Source organism: Pempheris klunzingeri, chromosome 20 (assembly GCF_042242105.1).
Source record: "Pempheris klunzingeri isolate RE-2024b chromosome 20, fPemKlu1.hap1, whole genome shotgun sequence".
Classification (NCBI taxonomy): domain Eukaryota; kingdom Metazoa; phylum Chordata; class Actinopteri; order Acropomatiformes; family Pempheridae; genus Pempheris; species Pempheris klunzingeri.
The window spans coordinates 11,568,383-11,590,851 of NC_092031.1; the positions used below are offsets into that span (position 1 = coordinate 11,568,383).

General features: G+C 43.0%; 1 protein-coding gene across 2 annotated transcripts; it reads right to left on the bottom strand.

Moving 5' to 3' along the window:
• Nucleotides 1-524: 524 nt before the first annotated feature.
• Nucleotides 525-21,769, bottom strand: erbb2 (erb-b2 receptor tyrosine kinase 2). 2 transcript variants are annotated; one of them, XM_070851225.1, is made up of 27 exons: nucleotides 21,589-21,769; nucleotides 13,740-13,891; nucleotides 13,390-13,570; nucleotides 12,951-13,091; nucleotides 12,561-12,626; nucleotides 12,336-12,451; nucleotides 12,118-12,259; nucleotides 11,475-11,603; nucleotides 9,645-9,786; nucleotides 8,743-8,816; nucleotides 8,458-8,548; nucleotides 7,743-7,945; nucleotides 7,161-7,290; nucleotides 6,468-6,558; nucleotides 5,619-5,773; nucleotides 5,487-5,534; nucleotides 5,203-5,341; nucleotides 4,907-5,029; nucleotides 4,711-4,809; nucleotides 4,435-4,620; nucleotides 4,097-4,252; nucleotides 3,941-4,016; nucleotides 3,684-3,830; nucleotides 3,369-3,466; nucleotides 3,051-3,242; nucleotides 2,379-2,769; nucleotides 525-2,265 (listed from the first exon to the last, which is right to left on the bottom strand). In XM_070851225.1, exons 1-27 carry the CDS (start codon nucleotides 21,659-21,661, stop codon nucleotides 1,898-1,900), a joined length of 3,909 nt encoding a protein of 1,302 aa, XP_070707326.1. In that variant the 5' UTR covers nucleotides 21,662-21,769; the 3' UTR covers nucleotides 525-1,897. The 2 variants fall into 2 exon arrangements, with proteins under 2 accessions (XP_070707326.1, XP_070707325.1); XM_070851224.1 differs by having other exon boundaries at nucleotides 2,379-2,772.
• Between the last annotated feature and the right edge of the window lie 700 nt (nucleotides 21,770-22,469).

The window sequence follows — 22,469 nt, forward strand, 5'->3', positions numbered from 1 at the left end:
AACATATATAAAAGGTTTAAAAACATTGTACTGCGTATTCATCATATATCTATATATCTATATATTTGTATATAAACATGAAAAAGCTGTTATCACTCAATAATCATTCTATTCTAAACAATGTTAGTGTATAATAGTTGAGGGTATTCTTAAAAAATCTTAACATGTTTTCATAAAAACATGTGAGACATTGTTATATAAAATCAGATATCATTTTTAAAGATTCTTTTTCTGGAAAAACAAGAATAACCTCCTCAAAACCCGTATGAGAACATGACGAAAAAGACAATTTCCCAAAGACTTTCAGAGTAAAACCACATTCTGCCGCCAAGTTTCAAACCTCTGCGGAGGAAAACTCCTCCTCTCTCTTTTCAAAGCTGTGACAACATCGGTCATTGGGACGTGCGAGATGGGAGAGCGTTGACTCTCCAACAAGGACATGAGGGTCAGACAATGGCTCTATTGATTTGCTTTTGACCTCCCCCCCACCCACCCACTACCCAACACCAGTTTACATGAAAAAAACGCTCCTCAAAAAAAATGCAGTTGATTATTAACTGGGATGCCAGTGTGTTCTCACCAAGTGGAATTTGAGCCATGCATTGATTATCCAAACCGAGCAGAGCAACATTTTTGCCTCCTCGGATTCACATTCAGCTCCAGTGTCTAAGTGCATCACTCGCTTCCACAAACATACAAACAGCAGAACTGGTTTTTGTTCCATAAAGGGTAGCAAACACATGTACTGTACATACACGCAAATTCTTCACTTCTTGTGGAATATACTTACACATAGCTTGTAGTGCTTTGCACAGTGAAAGGCCACCAAAACCAAAAGGCTCATTGTAATAACACAAGCCTCGGGGGCATATGCAGTATCCTAACATTTAGTGCATTGTGCATTATTTAAAATGCACATAATCCTAAATCCCTGAAACGTTGGCTCTTAGTACACTTTTTCTTATATTCTTTTCTTATAGCTGAGATTTTTGCAGCCTAAAAACTCTGTGAGTACCTCGTAGCTCATTTGCCGTACCACAAAGTCGCTGCGGCTGCAGACACTAACAACCACATACATCAATGTGGCACAATGCCTCTGTCTTCTCCATACAGGATGCCTTTCTTTCAGGGAGCATGTCTACTGGCCAGATGGGCTGCAGGGCCTTCTCTGAACGAAACAAAATGGCTTTGAGAGTGCTGAAGACCCCCATCAGGTCAGAGACAAAGTGACCAGAATACTAAACATCACCTTCAATGCACATCCTGACTCACTTTCTCTCTTTTTAGCTGAGCCGAGTTGCACATCAAGGCGCACCAGGGAACTGAGGGAAATGCAAAAAATGATTCACATGTAGTAGAGACAACCTTAGACATTAAACAAGTTAAAAGAAAATGAACATTTGAAAAAAAAAAAATCAGCATTCATTAATCCAGTCAAATGTTCTCTGATGATGAGAATCTTCTCGTACCATGATGGGTTTTGACAAACATGAATTCCTTTGCTTACCAAGTACTTACTTATATACTGAGTGAACTCCTTTTTCGGCACTTGACAGTCATACAAAGAGTGCAGATTGCTGAGAGGAAGACAGGAATACAAATGAAGCCACAGACACCAGATTAATGCTACACTGTGTTGAGTCATGGTGCCTCATGATGGGGGTCACTTGGTGACATCAGCTGGACAACGTCGACTGGTTTGGAGTCGGGTGCTCCACTCAATGTCGAGAGAAGATTCACTCCCACGTGCACATACTATTCCCAGGATCAATCACACACCCAGCTCATTTTTGTCATACAAATATTAATCTTCCCTTTCTCTTGCTCCTCTTTTCCCTCAGTAGAACACAATCTGTGACTTTTCATGAGTTCATCACATTCCTCCCGGTCCGTCTCCTCAAGTATAGCCACTCCAGGTGTCCGCTAGTCCCAGATACTCTGGATTCTCTGCCGTGGGGGTCACAAACCCGTTGACATGCCTGGGAAGTCCTCCGTCTCTCTCCAGAGGCTCGGGGCCGTCCACCGCTGCAGCCCCAGCTACAGCTTTGGCTTTGGCCACAAGGTCCAGGTAGTAAGGGTTGTCGAAGGCCGGAGAGGTGGACACCCCGCAGCTCACGGGGACCAAGTATCCCGGGTTTTCCACACTGTGACCAGAGCTCAGGCCGTTGGGGAGGCGTCGGTCTGCTCTGGAGCCTTTACGAGGCAGCGTGCTGGGTCGCTCTGGGGCCCCCGGCCGGAGATTCTGAATCTCCTGGTTGACGTATTCTGAACAGACGGAGGACAGAAAAGTCAGGACAAAACATTCTGAGATTTAATTATCAAACATTTCATATTATAGACCTCTTTAGAGCCCACAGCGCAGGCAATCTCCTGCTCACCTGGCAAGGCATGATTATGATTATACCCATGACCTCGTCTGGGCAGAGAGTGATGAAGGTGATGAGGATGATGAAAGCCATTTGGCCCGTCTGTCTCCAGGTCGCCCTGGCTCCCATTGGAGTAGGTGGGGTCTTTGCAGTAGCGTCCAGGGCTGGCCGGGGGTAGTGAGGGGTCGTCCCCTGGCCCATCCAGGAAGACCGAGTCAGACTGGCCCCCAGCCGAGGGCCTGCGAGTCAGCGTTGGGTACTGAGGAGTCCACAGGCCGTTGGAGGCGCTGGCTCCTAAAGGTAAGGTAGGGTACTGGCTGCGGCCCAGAGTGCTCAGGGAGGAGTACATGCTCCGAGGACCACCGGCGATGGAGGGCTCAACATCTAAGCCATGATCTCTGCTCTGCTGAAGAGAAAGAGAGATAAATGACGCATGAAAAATAGACAACAGGGTGATTTCACCCACTCAAAGGTTCTAAGCTGACTATGAATCATATATTTATATTGAAAGCAGATGTTGTTGAGCTGGGAAAGCCAAAAAGTCATTGTAAATCAGATTATAGCTGGTTTTAAACACAAATCAAACCTACTGTCCAGAGATCTAGACCCCAGCTATGATGTAACTGTGTAGTATAGCCCAGAACAGAGCAATCCAAGTCAAAACCATCGACCATCTCCACTGACCCTGTATGACTGGTGTCTGGATGGACCGTTGGCTTGAATCCCGTCTCCCTGAGTCCTGGGGAAGTGGTTCGGTTGAGGAACCAGATACTCCTCAGCATCCAGCAGTTCCCTCATATTATTCCCTTCCTCCTCCAGGAGCATCCGGAAGAACTGGCTGTCCACTGGGCTGGACATGCTCATCTGCTCGTCATTCTGCAAGACACAGGAAGAAAAACACAGAAGGGAAAAACTGTAACAAACTATAAGTTAGTCTTTTTTTGTTCCACTGGACGCACACAAGTAAACTGCATTAGCAGCATGAATCACACATAGACATACCTGAATGACTACATAGCGAGGTGGATCTCTGGCCATGGCGCTGAAATCATTCACCAGATCTTTGAACCTTGGCCTGCTATCTGGGTCAATCATCCAACCTGCCGTCCAAACATAACATCAAGACGTCATCAACACTAACTATCGACCTGCAACTCTGCTTGGCTGAACAGGAAATAGACTTGATAAATAAAGGCTGCATTCACGTACAGTTTCCTTATCAATCATCCTGTTGTTTTACTAAATTAAAGTTAAAATAAAAAAAAAAATGATATAAAACAGATTAAACACAAATCAACACAGCTATGAGCTACTGACATTTGACCATGATCATGTAGACGTCGATGGTGCAGATGAGGGGCTGCGGAAGACGTTCTCCTCCCTCTAAAACGTCTGGGATTTCTCTCGCTGGGATCATGTCGTAGGGTTTAGCACCAAATGTCATCAGTTCCCAGACCGTCACCCCTGAGGAGGAAATGTAGCACATCAGCACAACTTCTGTGCAGCACAGGGACTTTCAAAGAGGGCTCTACATTTTGCCTTGGATGTCATTTCCATCCCCAAGTGATACTGACCGTAGCTCCAGACGTCACTCTGATGAGTGAACTTCCTGTGCAGAATAGACTCCAGGGCCATCCATTTAATTGGGACCTAGAAACACAGAACACAAGTTAAAACAAACAAACAAATAAATAAATAATTGTGAGCATATCCAGAGCAGATGCTCCTACCTTCCCTCCATCAGCGTGATATTCAGTCTCATCTATATCGAGCAGACGGGCAAGACCGAAGTCGGTGATCTTCACATGGTTCGGGTTCTTAACCAGAACATTGCGTGCAGCCAAATCTCTGTGGACCAGCCGGACTTCCTCCAAATAACTCATACCCTACCCCAACACACACGCACACACGCGGATCCATTACCCACAAATTCACGTGTCCACAAATATACAAGCTGATATCTCATAAAATCTAAAAAGGAAAAATAAGAATGATCAGCAGCTATCAGAGCTGCAGTACAAACACCAAAACCAACAAAAGGATGACGCCTAGTGCCTTGTTTACATACCTTGGCGATCTGGACACACCAGTTGAGGAGGAACTGGGAGCCAATGCGGTCCTTGTTCTCCCGGGCGTAGTCGAGGAGGCAGCCGTACGGCATCAGCTGAGTGACCAGCTGCACTGTGGAGGTTAGGCAAATCCCCAGCAGACGACACACATAGGGGCTGGCCACTCCTGCCATCACATAGGCCTCCTGGGTACGACACAGGAAAGATATTGAGGGGTTGTGAGCTGTATTTGTGTGTGCTATAAATGTGAACGTGTGTGTCTGGCTTGTACTCACATCAAGGATCTCTTTATTGGCCTTTGGCGAAGTGTTCTCTCGTAACACCTTAATGGCCACTGGTATTTTCACATTCTCCCCATCAGGAGCCCACACTCCCTGAAAACAAATCATGAAAACCATTCAACGTGTAAAGCTGCAATATCTAAATAACAGCAAAATGCTGTCAAATTGTTAAAAAAACAGGCTCATATACCTTGTACACAGTACCAAAGGCCCCTGCACCCAGCACCCTGAGTTTTTTCAACTCCGTCTCCTTCAGGATGCGCATCTGAGCCTGATTAGGTGACGCACCACTGGGTGTTAAAGGTTCCACCAGCTGTACACAAGAAGGAAGAAGAAGGTAGATTCCTTCATTACACACTAAAATACCCAAAGGGAACTTAAGAGCTACTTTTGCATTCAACTGAAGCTGCTACACTTCTGTCTTCAAAACAACTTCAAATGATAAAACATTTGTAGCTGGTGCTTCTCATCCCTCCCTCTGCCCACCTCATGTTCTTGCAGGATCCTCCTCATTGTCTCCTTCCTCTTCAGTGTCCTCTGTCTCTTCAGGTAGAAGACCAGCAGAGCCAGCAGAATGAAGAAGAGGATTACACCACCCACTGCAGCTGCGATGGTTGTGCCCGGTCTAAACAGAGCAAAACAGTTCAACACAGCCTCTATTACTCAAAAGGAGCACTGAGAAAATCCTGGCTGAATTCTAAAAAGCTGAACCAAGTGGAGAAAAAGCGTTTGAAAACAAACAGACAGTCGGGACAGTTTAAGTAGCTCACCCTGTCCTGGTATCGATGGGGCAGCCTCTCTCATCCATCACAGTGCAGCTGAAACAGAGAAGCGCTGGATGTGAAATGGGCCTCATTGTTGTGTGCAGCGTGTGCTTGTGTTAGTGTTGTGCGTCCACTCACGACAGTGTGCAGTTGGTGTTGCAGGACAGACAGTGCCCCGTAGCATTGCTGTACTTCCACACAGTTTGCTGATCCTCCTTGACACCGCTGGGACAATGATCCACACAAAACTCACCGTCCTGGAAGTTCTGACACTCTGAACAACATTCTGCACCCTGAAGTCACACAGAGAGAGAAATATTTGAGTACAAAATATTTTGCATTATACACACAGGTATTATGTATGTGTGTGTGTACACACACACACATATATATATATATATATATATATATATATATAGAGAGAGAGAGAGAGAGAGAATTTTTGGGCCATTTTTGAGTTTATCTGATCATTTTTAAAATGTAATAAAATAAAGAAAAATAAAGTAATAAATGTTAAACATAAATAAATAAAAAGGTCAAATATGTCATTAAGGATCAAACCAAACAGTAATCATTTCATAGTATATATAAAATTGCACATACAATGTCCAATCAATTCAACACAATTGATTTTAAAAATACTTTAGTTTATCAAGCATTTGTGATTTTTAAATGAAGCTTCATTGAAGACCAACTTATTAAACAGTGACTGTGTTCTCTACTGCAATGAGAGCAACATAGACTCTCAATTTGTGAATCTCAATTTGAGAATTAAAAAAAATATATAGTTTGAGCAAACTGGTTTTGTGCGGAGGACCGGGACTAACATCCTGAAAAAATGAAACCACTTTTGTGAGCCCCAATGGTTGAAAATGTCATTATGAAATGACAAGAAATCATTATGGCTGGGTAGATGAGGATATATATTTAGGTGTGAAACCCACTAAATAATTCCACTCAGTACCGTACAGTCACAGAGGCTCTTACCGGGCCATGACAGGAGGCAGAGCCATTGAGAGGTCGACACTCTGCGTGACAGGAAACGCACACAGACCCATCTGCATATTCACGTATAGACCTGCAGCACAAGCACAGCAGGGATGTTACATCACATCATATCACACATTTTTTGGATGCTTTCATCTAAAGCACCTGACGCTGTCATAAAGACATACATTTTTAGAAAGGGGGCCCGGCTGCAAATAACTGCTAATGTTAGCCTCACCAGATGACCTGTACAGGATAACTCAGGACTGACAATTATCCAAACACAATTTAAATAGAGTTTAAACATAACAAATGTTTAGTTGTGCTTTTTGTGTAATATGACTTATTATTATTTTAGGCTTTCGGACATGTATCATTAAACTATCAAACTTCTAAATGGATCTCTATTCATTTATTTTACTTCAGTGTCATCTTAAAAATACACATACATGTATTTTGAACCCAGAAATCTGTTGTGTGTTGTGCTGAGCCCCCTGAATTATCAATTATCAATTTAAGTTCAAAGCTTTCAGTTAAAAACTAACACATTCAGTTAAAAGCGAACACATTGCTTTATTTTCTACTTGGGAACTCGTTTGTGGATTATGATACACAGTTTATTGTATTATTTGGAACGCTATCACTTAGCTTTTTATTGATTTAACACAGCCACACCCGCACAAACGTTCTTACCCCTGATAGATGTCACACTGCTCTACGCACTCGGTGCCACGCTGAAAAGCCCTGCAGGACACACACTGGCTGGGCCCCGGGCCCCAGCAGCCCCCCTTGCACAGCGGGTGACAAACACGCCCCTGTTCCTCTGAAAACACAGATAGACAAAACAGAGCATGATGCCCACGGTACTTTCTGTTGGCCTCATCTCCTCAGACAGTTAACAGGAATCACTATCACTGTGTTTCAAGTGTTCTCAGCTTTGTGAGAGCTGAAGCTGCCAAGTTTGAATCTGTTTCAATAATAAATGTTTAAAAATCACAAAAAACCAACAGAGAAATCCTCAAGAAGGACTGTGCGCCACCTTTCTCATCAATTGTCAGTATTTACCATGAAGGAACTTATGATGTGTATGATTAAAAGAGTATTTTCTGCAGCTGGATTTTTGTTGGCATAATTAACTGAACTGAAACTTGTATCTAGCCAAGGTATTCTATTTAGATAAAGACAACTGCTAAGTGATCAAAGTGCAAACCACAGTAACGTTGATGGACCTTAGCATTGCTATGTTGTGCATACATTACGTGTGTGTTCACCTACCACAGCTTTGGGGGGACTGGTTGTTGCTGACGATGCGGTGGGGTCCCTGGCTGGGATGGAGGAGACTATCCCAGGGAAGTGAATTAGTGTAGCACAGCTGGGAATTGTTGTGCAACAGGACCAAACCTCCACTGACGCTGCGTAGTGAACGCAGCCCAAGCGATTGGATGTGTAGATTCTGGATAGCAAGTGAAAACACACCCCTGGACACAATTTGAAAAACAAATTTCAGGTAGAAAAGAAGAATTATAAGTAGAATAACAGGGGAAGCTGGGAAACTTTAAATTAAAGCAAATTAAACACTTTAATTACAAAAAAGAAACAACAAGACTGTTCTAATTGTCCAAAAAAACAGCCCATAATGTCAGACCTTGTTGTAAAACAGTGTCAGAAAAACAGTATGACCTAGTTTGTGCATGCTACGGTAGATAGCTTCCAATAGGCTTTTACTGTTATTGTGACTGGCCTGTGCTGCAAGCTGCGCTGGCTAATAATTAGCCTTTATAACCCTGAAAGTGAACAAGCTGTCTCAACTGAACCAGAGACAAATAGTTGGCACAAAGACGCACAGCTGTCTAACAAGTGAAATAAGATTTTCTGTTGCTGAATAAAGATAACAAAACTCAGTCACAAGGGTGGAACAGCTTGTACAGTTGAGTGAGGGAGTGTTGAATTTAAAAACAATCATACAGGTAATGGAGGCAGTTTTACTTACTTGTAGAGCATCCTGCCTCTGATCACCTTCAGGTTCTCAAACACAGTCAGGTCAGTCCACTCTTCTGGCCAGGCATCGATATACAAATAGCCTGCACAGCAAAATCAAACAAAGACACTAAAATACTCTAATAGAGGAGACATAGTATGCTCTGTACACCAGGCTTCTATGTGGTGTTACATGGTAAGGTTTTTAAAAAATGCATTAACTGATTTCATTTTCTTGGTAAAAGCTTACAAAGGGTTCAACAAACACTTCCTCACTGTTCTCCTCAGTGTGCAGTACCTGTAATCTCTTCCAGTTTCTTGAAGGAGCTCAGGTGCTTGAGGGTCAGGCCTGATGTGTTGGTCGCAGGGTCCCTGGACGATGACAACAGAAGATTTATAAGACAATGGGACGCAGAACAAGAGGAAAAATATCATCTTCAACCTTCAACCTCACTGTTCACTGATAAAATCTCAGCTTTGTGTTTACATTTCACACTCTCATTCTGAACAGTTGGCACATGCAAGATCATTTATCATGACTTGGCATCTCAGCTTCAGTTGATGTCATGCAGGCCAATCCATCCATCCATTGTCTATACTGCTTATCCTTAAGGGTCACTGGGGGCCTGATCCAATCCCAGCTGACACTGAGCGAGAGGCGGGGTACACCCTGGACTGGTCGCCAGTCAATCACACAGACATACAACAATTCTCGCTCACACTCATACCTGCGGGCAATTTAGAGTCACCAGTAAACCTAACCTGCATGCCTTTGGACTGTGGGAGGAAGCCGGAGTACCAAGAAAGAACCCAAACACGGGGAGAACATGCAAACTCCACATAGCTAGATTCAAAGCTCAAACTGTAAACATGCCTGCCAGCAGATTCGAACCTGGAACCTTCTTGGTGGCCAATCCACCAATGTGGCAACTTTCTTCTAGACTTGCACAAAGAACCTTCCACAAATGCTGCTGTAAACTAATACTGGAATAACTAAACAGCGGCGATGTGGCTCTGTGGCTCTGTGGCACTATATATCTTTGGGCATCAAGCTGCCATTTATTACTGGTGGTGTGCACATGATTGTTAAGCTTATATTGAGTAAATTAATTCATTTAGCTATTTCTAGTAGCTAAATGAATTATTTCTGAAGTATTTTCATGAAAAAGTGCATTTTCATTTGGCCTGTGGGCCACTTACCTTACAAAGCTTTGAGGGAGGAAGGCCAGACTACCAAAAATCTTCTTACACTTGTTGAACTGCTCCACATTAGAAGATGTAACCATAGTGATGCCATGGTTGTCCATGACGCCGAGGTTGTCCATACCCAGGCCATAACACACTGCAATACAAACCATGACAACAGCTTTTAATCAATTTAATCAAAATGTAATAAACTCACAATATAACAGGACAAGAATGATCAACCACCCTCCATATAAACCAGGAGATCATCAGCGTAAAGTGAAATATGGTGTCACTCAGGGTATAAAGTGATTGACAAATTGCCTGACTTTGTAGTTTGAGAGGAAAAAAGAAATAAGGAGAGTCCCTGCTGGTGCCTCTAGCAATGTTGAAATTGATTAACAAACTGCTCACATTGATGATGGACCTGCCATAGATAAGACAATCAATTAAGTGAATCAGTGACTGACAGACGTTATCCGAACCAATCTAATAAAGCTTGTCTGGTCTTGATGTATAAATGTATGTATCTTTCTGTCTTAATGTAATAGAAAATAGAGCTTTATTAGTCATTGTTGTGAACAGGTCTAGCAATAGCGGTCCCAACTGAGGCCAAAATGTTTTAAAACTCATGCAATGACAATGAACAGTCTCAGCAACATAATACAAGATTATGCCATCGCTGGGGTCTGTATCACATAGCAGGGCTACTGAGTTATCCAAGTTATCCAAATCAAACAATCCTGATTGAAGAGAAATGATGTAACAGCAGCGAGGTACTGCAGAAACAGGTTGGTTCACTTTGCACTATTGTCAGAAGCAAACATCAGAACATCAGTACTGAAGCGCCATGTGATGCATGCGGAGAATACGCAACTTACAAAACATCAGTTACGTAACATTTAAGCCACTTGGTGTGTAATTGTTCCTCCCCTGTTGGACTAGCTAATGCACATGCTTGGTGGCCATATCATTAAGTACACAGATTCAACATGGTGCCAGAACCATTCCTTAGAGACTCTGCTCTATGTTGACATCATGCAGTTGCTGTAGATTTGTAGGCTGCACAGTCATGCTGTTAATGCCCCTTCCACCACATCCCAAAGGGGCTCTACTGGATTGAGATCTGCTGACTCTGGAGACAACTGGACTACACTAAACCCATTGTCATGTTCCAAGTACCCGTTTGAGATGATGTGAGCATGATTGTGACATGCTGCTTATCCTGCTGGAAGTAGCCATTGGAAGATCGGTAGACTGTGGCCATAAAGGCATGCATGTGGTAAGCGTCAAAATTCATGGAGGCTGTGGCATTTAAATGATGCTCAACTGCTATTAAGAAGTCTACTGTTTCCCAAAAAATATTCCCCACACCATTACACCACCAGTGGCCTGAACCACCGACACAAGGCGGGATGGATTCATGGATTCATGCTGTTTAGGCCAAATTCTGACCCTAACATCTGCATATCACAGCAGAGATCAAGATTTACCCACAGAACTGTTGCTCACTGGAAGTTTTTTATTCCTCGCACCATTTTAACCTCTCAAGACTGCTGTGCATGAAAAACCCAGAAGAACAGCAGTTACTGAGATACTCTAACCAACCTTTCCAACAAATTACACCATGGTTAAAGTCACATTCCATAGTCATCCTGATGTTTAGTCTGAAGAACCACTAAACCCCATGATCACGTCTGCATGCTGTTATGCACTGAATTACTGCCACACAATTGTGCAATTAGAAGTTTGTATTGATGAGCAGGTGTGGTGGTGAACCTAATGAGGTGGCTATTGAGTGTATGTGAACAGCAAATGTACTCAGAAAGACACAATTACACCCACCTTTGGGACAGTCTCCTTCACACGTTTCACATTTCTGTGTCTCATTTCTGTCAGGGTGCGTGATGATAACTTCCTGGTTGGCTTTGGGACACACCAAAGTACAGGCCACTTCCATCGCAAGATAGTTATCTAAAGGCCGGGAGACAGAGTGAGCAAAGGGCAAATTGGCAGCTAAACAGAAATAAATTAGGTATGGCAAAATGGGAAGCTGGTAATGTGATTGTAGCATTACACCCTGAGATGTGTATGATAACTCCACACCTGCTGGCTGGACTGTTTCCATCACACAACAATGTCTGAAATATTGTACATCTATATTATTTTATCTTCCTTAATTCACATTAGACACTGACACATAGCCTAGCTACAATACATTCTGATACTGATTAGATTCTAACAAAGTTAGAAAAATCGGTTCAGAGTTAACAAAGTTAGTGTTGATTTTGTAGTGAAGTGTGCATCTCTCAATAGTTTACTGGCAGATCCTCACTCCCCAATATGGCTGCCGTGCAGATGCATGTCACATGAATGAACACTGTATCTACGTTCCTGTATCTATGATCAAGACGCCCTGCAGCAAGACACTTCGTACTGTGTTGTAGCTTTCTTGGGTAAACAAGGGTTTTTCAAAATAGGTTCTCACAAGGACACGTAGTGATGCAGGTAGCTCCAAAGTTGAACTTCTTGTTTGGGTTGGGTTTCGTCTGAAAGGTCACAGGGTCGTAGATGGTGGGTGGAGGACAGTTCTCCTTACACACACCGCTGTCGTTGAAGTGACGACAAGCCTGAAAAGAAGAAGAAGGAAGCGTTACAGTCTGCCAAGGTGAGGAGGTTATAGTTACGTGTTTGTGGATCACTTACCAGACAGTCTGAGTCTTTGGGTCCTGTGCATCCAGCAGCACACTGCATGTGACAGCAGTCATTGGGAAGGGGACCTTTACACCGCTGACAGCCAGACGCACATTTAATACGGGTCACTTTGAACATAAATGGAAAAGTGAATTTTTTTTTAGCTGCACTTCACTTACTAACTCACTCACTCACAAAAAGTGTCACTGTAATACTCTACACATGAAGTTAACTCACAGGTCTGGCAGTCCTGTGCAGTTTCTCCCCAGCAGCTTTCTCCACATACAGGGGAACAGTTTGGACCTGTACCGGAAGAAACCCAGCAACAATAAAAAATAAGGAAAGCTGAGCATTTATCCCACAATTTAACAGGTGAAAAACAAGAGTCTACAGCTATGGAAGCAGCTCTGTGGGGCTTTACTTAAGATGCCAGTATACTTCATCAGGACTGCTTGTTGGATGGTCAAATAGCTTCTGATCCCGGAGAGACTGTCTGTTAATGTTTACGGTGAGCCCTGAATAATACCATACTGCCTTCCTTACTTGGACATGTTGTACAAACTAGTTCTTTTCTAGTATATACCAGCATGAACTGATGTTCATATATATTTCAGTCAATCATCTTACATTTAGGGGCCCGAAGCTGGAGACGGTGCAGCTTGGCATCGATATTCTGCTCGTCCAAAGTGTCCCTCCAAGTGATTTTCTGGGGGTCTGGGAAGCACAGCTGAGGATTTCCCCAAATATACACCCCACCCAAGAGGATCTCTGCAGGGGAGATGATACGTAAGAGGAGCTCATCAACTTACTGTTCCAGTAGATAACAAATGCTTGATGAGAGCAGGTCACAAAAGTCTTCCACATTTGCAAATCTTCAAATAAAACAGAAGCCCATACATGTAAGCTTGTCTGATTTCCCTTGAGAGCATTAAAGTTTTATAGCTGAAGATACTGATAAAATGAATGAGCCAAAACAACTCAAACATAAGGCCCCGATCACAGTCCAGTCAGGTCAGACTGGGCTCTCAACTCAGAGCTCTACTATACTAATACTATACTATCTTACCTGTGAGGCTTCGAAGCCGGAGCGTCCGAAGCCCCCGTCCTTCCCGAGTGTTATCCAGCACAGCCAGGGCGTAGCTGGAGTTGTGCAGCTGGCTGCCTCTTATGATCCGAAGGTTGTCCAGAGGCACCAGACTCACTGACACATGGGCTACAAGTACATAGCCCTGTACCTCCACGATCCCCTGAAGAAGAGGAGGTGAAGAGACAGAAAAAATAAAAGGATAAGTGGACTGAATTACTGAACACTCAGTTTGTCTTACTTTGTTTCCATCTTCTCTGTTTTATAACTACTAATAAGAGTTATAATACACACTCTTCATAATGTATCGCTGGCACATTTTATGCATATACCTGTAGGAAGGAGAGGTCAGGGTCTCCATGAAGATGCGTTATCTCAAGGTTGCCGTGGACGACCTGGCAGCCGGTGTAGAGCAGCCTCAGGGTCTCGTAGTGATTTTCCAGGCTGGAGGGCAGGGCGAGTTTCATGTCTGTACCCAGGCACACTGCAACACAGAAGATAGTTCTCTAACAATAACTTCATCCTGCATGTAAAATACTTTTAAAACCCTTTTCGTTGCTCAACATTCAAGCTGTTTTATTGTCATTCAAAATCATTTGGAAAATCAAACGAAAGGACACAAAAGTCTTCCTCATTAAGACAGAGTGGAAATTAAATGTCACTTTTGCTTTTAACGGCAGAATCGGATACTTATTTTTTGTTATATTGGTTGAAATTTTCACAACAGCCTGACAGCAATCAATAAATAATATCCAGTGTCTGTGGCTGTCACAGGACTGTAATAAGCTCATCCAATCATTTTATTTGGAATGAAATGATGACGATCAAATGATCGCAAAGGTAACATTACATCTGTGATGGCTGTTTTGTGATTCTAAAATTGTGGCATTTAACAGAGAAGTATATTTGTTAGACTGAAAAAGAGGCTGACAGTCAGCGGTTGTGTGCAGAATGAACAACGGACAGTGGCTGGTCTTCTCATCACCGTCTTGGACTCGTCCTCCAGTAGTAACATTAATCAGACGGCGCCTCCATGTGTTGTGGGGGAGTGACTTTGGAGGAAAGCCTGAAGGGAGGGGGTGGGATTTTTGGTTGGATACTTTCGAGATCTAGCTACTCTTGCTAGTTTCTCCAACTGTGCGTTTCATTCTGGGGTTGAACAACGTAATGTGCTCAAAATTAAATGGTGTGTGAGCTGTTTGGCATTACTGTGTAACATTCAGATTCAAGTACCAAGTGAGGAAAAATTGCAGGATTTCTGTCATCACTGAACATCAAGTTAAACTTGCTGTAACACCATCAGGGCCGCAGCAACCCATTCAAATTGTTTAGCTTCATAAGATTAAAATGAACTGTCCATGAAACAATCAGATGTATGATAAATATATGACACTGATACTACAACTGAGTACAAAATAAGAAGTTCATATAAATATGAATGTTTTTCAGTTTAGTGCCTAAACGATTGGCTAATTAAGAATTAATTTGATAATGATGAATTATTTTAAAAACACACTTAGCAACATTACCAGACATTCCAGTTTCTCTGCTTTACATCATAATAAACTGAATAATTTGGGTTTTGGACAATTTATAGATGTCACCTTGTGAAAATCTGGGAAAACTGAGACTTTTCTCACTATTTTCTCACATTTTATAGATTAGTTTTGACAGAAGGAACGATAATGAAGATAATAATTAGTTGCAGCCCTTAAACAGATTTTACAATGACACGCTCACTTTTCTATGATGAATAAGAAACATATGCCAAACAACCCTGTTGATTATTCTGCTTCAATTGTTCACATGAGCGCAGTAAAACTATATATAGGCTACTGTTAGTGTGACCTCAGTTTCTAGACAAAGTCTTTAAATAAAGAATCTCTGGAGGATGCAAACTCCACATATTTTGACTGTAACTGTTTTTAAGTGGCCTTGAATGGGTACTCTGAAATACACACCATCTGCGCTGCCTCTGTCTGTCTCTTAGTGTATATGATATATTTTCCACTGGCAGCAGAGAGCACAGATTCCCCACAGTGGGTCACACACAGCATTACATTCAGGGTCATACAGCGCTACAATTCATGGGGGCTGTCGCACACGCACATAGCTCCCATGCTTTAGCAGGCAGTCACACAGTGGACAGCCCCCCCTCCCCTCTGCTGAGGTTATAAATGACTTCCTCTGGCTCCCTTCCAACAGCCCTTCAATAGTCAAGACACTTTCCTTGATTGAAGCCACCCCTCCACTGTACTATCTCCGTCCTTCTCTTTGCTTAAGACGGCTGGATGGACATCATCGCAGGAACAGGAAGCGCTGGCAGGCAGGAGGAGGATGATTTTCCTGATACACTGGCAAAGGCCAGGTGATATGTGCTCAAGACATGCTCTTATCATGTATGTGTGTCTGCCACGTGTAACGCTTCCCGCTGATGGCTGAGCACTCAGAACATGACAGCTCCTGCAAGTCAGCAAAGACGTATTGGGCCATTAAGTGTAAATAAGGTCCGTATTAAAATCCGACAGCAAGCTACTGTAGCAAATGGGTCTATGATTAACAGGGCCGGTGCCAAAAATACACACCCAGTCGTTTCAGCTTGTGTCAAATATCAAATCAAAAGGACTAATCACTGCCTCCTTCGGTGATATCATCATGGAAAATAGTTTTACATGCCAAGCCAGGAGGGGAGACATGCTTTTATTCTCTGGGATTTAAATCATTTCTAATAAGACAGAAGATCTAAACAGAAATATAAACTGACTCCCTGATTCGCCCAAACTACCACACACAAGCACACAAACAACCAGGTCGCCTCCAGCTCCGGGGATTAGGCAAAAGTGCCGTAACAGAAAGCACAACAGAGCAGTTTTTCCATTTCTAAAAAGTGTGTGTGTGAAGCCAGTTCTCAGCTTCCTCTCCTTTTTATTCCCTCATTGTTTGCTCTCCAAAAGTCTCTCAGCAACGCCTGTGTGTGCGTGGCCTTGTGAGGAGCAGTCCACCCCTCCATCCCCGTGGCCTAAAATACTCTCTCTTTTATCACTTACTTCGCTCTATCTGTCATGTCACTGTCCCTGCCTTCCTCTTCCAAATCCACTCACTACATCTTATTATTATTACCTGATCTGAGAGCCAAGTTATCTGAAACATTTCCCCTCTGTGCCCCCTTTCATTTCTTCCTGTAAGTTTCTGAGCACATGAGTCGTTGCCCAACCGTTTTTGGACTTTGGAAAGTGTCATTTCACAGGAATGTGTGTCTTTGCATATCTAAAAGATGACACACATGTATGTATTTCACCAGTGATGGGGCGAGGGGGGGTGGACCAAGAGAGACCTGGCTGCGGTTCAGTCTTGTGACCCTCCATCTCTGTGCCCACACAACACACACAACTTATGACTGCCACTGACATCCAAACTCTCAAAAACACACACACACACGCATGCACGCACGCACGCGCACACACACACACACACACAGTTAAACATGTTAGTGCTGGCCTCTGCACAGCGTATCATGGCAACTTGGCTCTGGAAACTTCCACTGGTCAGGTGTTGTCTGTAGTTAACAAGAACGAACGACAATTTCTACTTTCCTGACTGTTTCCACATTTTAAACAGTTACTTGAGTTGCATCAGTGTACAGTTGAGCTCCTGATGAGCAAGATTTTAACATTTTTGTTAATTTCTTAAGTCAGTGACCATGTCTTTGAACTTGGAACAATTGAGCATCTGTTGTGATCTTGATCAGTGGTTCTGGTATAAACAGTGAGGCAAGTTTTAATACAGCACAGGAAGTGGAAACAAACTAGTTTGTAGGGCATGTTGTTCAGCCTTGTCAGAAGGCAAACAGGTTTATGGTTGTACTGAGCAAAGAGGTGTGAGGTGCTATAAAAAAAAAAGGTCAATCACAACGTGGAGTATGAGTAGTCGGATTGTTGGTTTTGGAAAGACGCAGAGATGATCAGAGGCCGCTCCCACCATTCTGCTGTCAGACAAGTGCTGTGGGACGGGGTTTCAAACCATCCGACGGGCTCTTTGGTTGGATTATATCTATGCCTTTAACATAACTTTGTGAAACCGACAATCTGAGATTAACATCAACTTCACGCTGTGATTGGCCAGATGTGCAGAGGTGAGAAAGTAAGATGGATTTTATGGGTTATCCCCATATTCAAATGATTTGTGCATCTTCCCCTCTCTATGACCTTTTGAGCTACAAAATATATTTAAAAATAGTGAAAAACGCCTTTCACAATTTCCAGAGCCCAAGGCCATGCCCTCACTTTCATTGTTTTGTCCAGCAAACAGGCCAAAACCTAAATATATTAAATATACAATCATACATAGTGACTGGATGTTAATCTGGCTTCCAACAGAGGTGCTGTGATGACTGTGAACTGACTATGTCCTGTACCAGTGTGCTGCTTGAGACCGTCTGCAAATTGAAAGCCAGCTTGAAGCCACACCTGTGTGTGGCAGCGTGCCAGTTAGCACAGGGAGTGTGCATGTGTGTTTACCAGTGTGTGTATGGTAAGTGACAGAAACATGTTGGCAGCGATGCTACTGCAGGAGTTAGACTGAGCCACGCAGTGTGACACACCAGAACAGTCAACAGGATCCTCTGGGCTCGACTCTCCTCTAATGGATCAGATCCTTTCAAAGCTCAACATAAACAGAACAAGCTGATCCAACAGGACTTTCTCCGTCACTTTATTATCCCTCAGATTTAACATGTCAGTCCCCATTCTAATGCAATGCTAATCCTAGCAATGGGGCTTGCATAAACTTAAAATTTCTTCCGACCTCCCTGCACACATTCTTCCTTCCCCTTCACATTACGACCAAGGGAGAAAAAACAGGTATTGCTCAACAGACAAGCAGAACAGGATCCGTACTGTACTGGAGCCATAGACATGAACTCCTCACTCATTCGCCCTGTCATGCAAAAACTACAGTCACAAACATGTACACCACCACTGCATCAGAATACCTCCTGAAGGCGTTTTTACATGTTTACTGCAGTTTGAAAGCATCTGCAGCTGCTTTTACATGGGCAGTTCATTTGAAAAGGAAGAATTGTACAAACAAAGTGCAAACAAAGAGTCATTTAATGTTTAAGACCTCATGACTCGAAGGCCAGATCAGGGCTAGGTGAAGAGGTCTTTTGATACCAATCACTCTGTTCATGTGGATAACCAGCTGTCACTTTCCATAGCAGATGCTCATCACATTTCTCTGTATTATAATGGAAAGTTAAACATTTTTCTGGGGGAAATCTGACTGTATGTTTGCTTTGCATTGTTGGTTTAGAAAACCAGCGTGTCATGATTCAGGTTAATGGACAGTCCATTATATTATTGCATTGATAGATGAATGTAAGATGCCCAGACCAGTGTCACAATATCTTTCAAATAATTCTTTGCTAAATATGTTGATAATAAGGCACCATTGGTGGGTTTGTAACAAATAGCTTTATAAATGTTAAATGATTCATTCTGCTGTTTATAGATCAGTCTAAGCCATTAATAAAAACGTTTATGTTGCCAGGTTGTGAAAAATCTGAATCAGTCAGAAATACTTGAATTATAATTTGGGGCGTTACTGTTGCTCTGATACAGAGAAACACTAGAGAAATATAGGAATACACTGAACAGAATATATTTACAGAATATATACAATAATAAAAACAAAATATAATGAAATATAAACTGCTGATTATTGCACAGACAAGTTACTGAATGCAGAGTAAGTTATCATCATCTAAAATCCCTTAGCCTGCTGTTTTTGTCCTCCTTACTTTTGAGCTATTAAATTCATTAGAAACTCCAATGAACCATTTGACGGCCTGCCCTCAGACACCAGGGTTTATCGATGTATTTCAGTGTTATTATTAATTGTAATTTATGATGAGACTCACAAAATCCTTTATCAATGAAAGATTGTCATTCCACAGGGGATTTAAACAACCTGGCAACTCAAACATTGACAAACTATGACAACACTAAATATAGGGTGCCTTATGGTACCAGACTACCAGAAGTATTACAACAGCTCTGTGTTATCTTGTTGAAACAATCAATACTGAACTATAATGATCACCACATTTTCAAGTATTTTCTCTGGCGTTTTTGCCCCAGTTTGTGACAGGGACACTCGAGAGGCGACAGGAAACGAAGGGACAGAGAGGAGAGATGTTTGCCTTGTGCAGATGTGTGTCAGTGTACAGTAAATGCAGGTTGAAGGAGTGTAACTAAAACCCTAAAAAAAGCACACAGGAGGGTGTCGACAGTTTTGCTCTGAGGCCGGTAATGAGGCCGGCTGACGGCCCCCTCCTCAGCTCACAGCGAGTTAGATCACCGACACGCAGCCCAGACTGGTGAGTCACGGCCGGCTGAGTTAACCTGCTACTGAGGGCGATTCAGTGGGACTTAATCACTGCGCTGTGAGTTTCGCTCAATGGGCGCACTAGAGTGTGAAAGGGACGTGAACTCTGCTGATACACAAACACACACAGACACACTAAATATGTTCACACAGAGAGGCAGGCTGTTGAATTAATTCACTCTGACCGTTAAAGGAAAACAGCTGCTGACTTCTTGTTCATAGGATGTGTGTGTGTGTGTGTGTTTGTGGACAGAAAACTGACATAACATCATTTAATAACCCAAAGTAAGACTGCTGTTGGATTATCTAATAATCCTTAATAACCCAATCACAGCTCTCCCACTGAACTGATGCCTCAGAGGTCGACACTGTGTAGCAAAGTGCACCAACCTGTTCCCACCAACAATGCAGTTATATTTGGAAATCACTTCACCTGTGACTATTGGCTTTGTTTGTGTGTGCAGTAGTGATGGGGGTGGGGGTGGAGGTGGAGGGTGGGCAGCTAATACAGGACAAAGAAGCTTCAATACAATATTTTTTTAAGTCATATTTTTCTGTTTAGTGGTAACGAGGACTTGCAGAGGTTCCATCCAAAGCTAAAACATGGCGATAGTGCACGCCATATTTCACTGGCCTATTTCCACAGCAGGGGTTTTGATTTTTAAAAAGGGCATGTCGATACAGCTGTCAAGTGGATGTCAATAAAGGCTGCATTGTCAGGAATTTATTAGCCATTAGCTTGTGACATATTTAATGCTATTCAATGCTTGCTTTTCCTTCGCAGTGACAACTACAAACTACAGCTGCAAACTACTACTGTTTTCATGATTGAGGTGAACTGTTGTGCCAACAAAATGTAAAAAAAAAAAAAAACAGAGAAAAGAGGAAGAAATGTCTTCTTATAGCTTTTATTTTCCTTTTGTGTTGTGTGTTTGAGTACATTTGAGAAGCTGGAATAAATTCATGTTTGGCATTTCTGCTTGAAAAATTAATTAAACACCTAAAAAAAATGATAATAGAAATTTCAAACTGCTGCTAAAAAATGGCTGAAAATGCAGCATTCTTCTAAATGAGACGTGATCTTTCATGTGTGCGAGCCTGAATTATCAAACGCCCTTCTGTCAAAAACATAAAAACACGATTTGTGGGACTGTGGCGCAAATGTGCACTGGTTTTACACTTTCAGTTAGCTCTTGTTTTACTGGCATGCACTCCAGCTCCAAGTGTGACAAGTGGCCCTCTATCAGACAATGTCCTCTTTGGAGCCAGAAGTGAATAATTGACATCGTCATGATCCCTGACACACAATGCGCTGTCTGTGATTGTTGGTTTGTTTTTGTTTACGCGCAGAGCAAACCAGCCTAATGTCCGCCTGCGCGCACAACCCAGCCAGTATCTCTGCGTGTCCCCAAGCTGCGGAGCAGGTTCTCACATTTCTTACCTGTTTCACGCCTTCTGCTATCTACTACACTGTTTATCCGCACAACAAAGACGTGCTTAAAGTTTTTTTTTTTTATCCACGCAGTAAATCTCATTTGAGGCTTCTTTGTGACAGGTGTGATTTTTCTCCTTATCAGCGCTCCATAAATCCCACAAGGCTCAAGCGGAGAGAGGACGAGGGGCTGCGAACTCACGGAGGAATGTGGTCCACTCCAGAAATATCAACCTCTTCGGATCCGGAGTATTCACTTAAATATAACCCACACCCTCTATTTCAATACCCCCCGCGTAGGCACGGTGTTTATTTTGCAAACGGCGGAGGTGTTAAAGACGAGAAAAGCTGCTGAAGTCACCCACCTTCTCTGCCCAACGCGCCCGTCGCTCCGAGCAGCACGGCCCCGACAAACACCAAACTTCTGGCCGCCTCCATCTGCTGCGCCCCGGCGCCTCTAGTCCATACTCCGCGCCCGGGTGTTCCCACTGTTCCCAACGAGGAGCGAGCGTGTTCAGGCTCCTTCTCCTCCCCTGGTTAGTTAGTTTTGGCACCTTTGGAGTTGTTGTTCGTTTCCCGGTCCCGGTGGCTTCCTCCCTGGAATTCCGTGCCTGTTGGTAGTGAGGAGTGAACGCGCGCAGGAGCTGATGCGCGCGGCCGTGAAGGCCTGAGTGGGGAGTGGCGGGTTGAGTCAGCCCGCCCTCACTTCACACTGGGTTATCTGCAGGGCAGTGTTGCTTTGACTTGCTGCTATACACTCTCATCCTAGTTGTTGGGCTTGTCACGTTTGATTTGTTCATTTTATGTGTTGAGGTACTTTGACTCAGTAGAAGTGAGAAAACCACCCTGTGAAAACACTCCACTACAAGATAAAGTCCTGCATTCAAACCTTAAAGATGTACAGAAGTATATTATCAGCAAAATGTACCCAAAGTAACACAAGTAAGAGTTGGCCTCTCACTGTGCACTGTGCAGACCCTAGTGCATTTATTTGTACGTCGAATTTCACCCCTGCAGTTGTTTAAGGTTGTGCTGATTTTTATATAAATAGCTATTTCATATAATGCTAAATAGTTTAATCTACAGCAATGCATCATGGTCTGGTCTGGTCATGGTCAAGATCATCGCATGTTGGTAGCATCACTGTTCTGTGGGAACAAAATATCTCCATGAATACAGCTGATTTTCTCATCCCATGAAGAAAAAAACTTTCAGTTTCACATTACCATATTTAGAGATACATGGT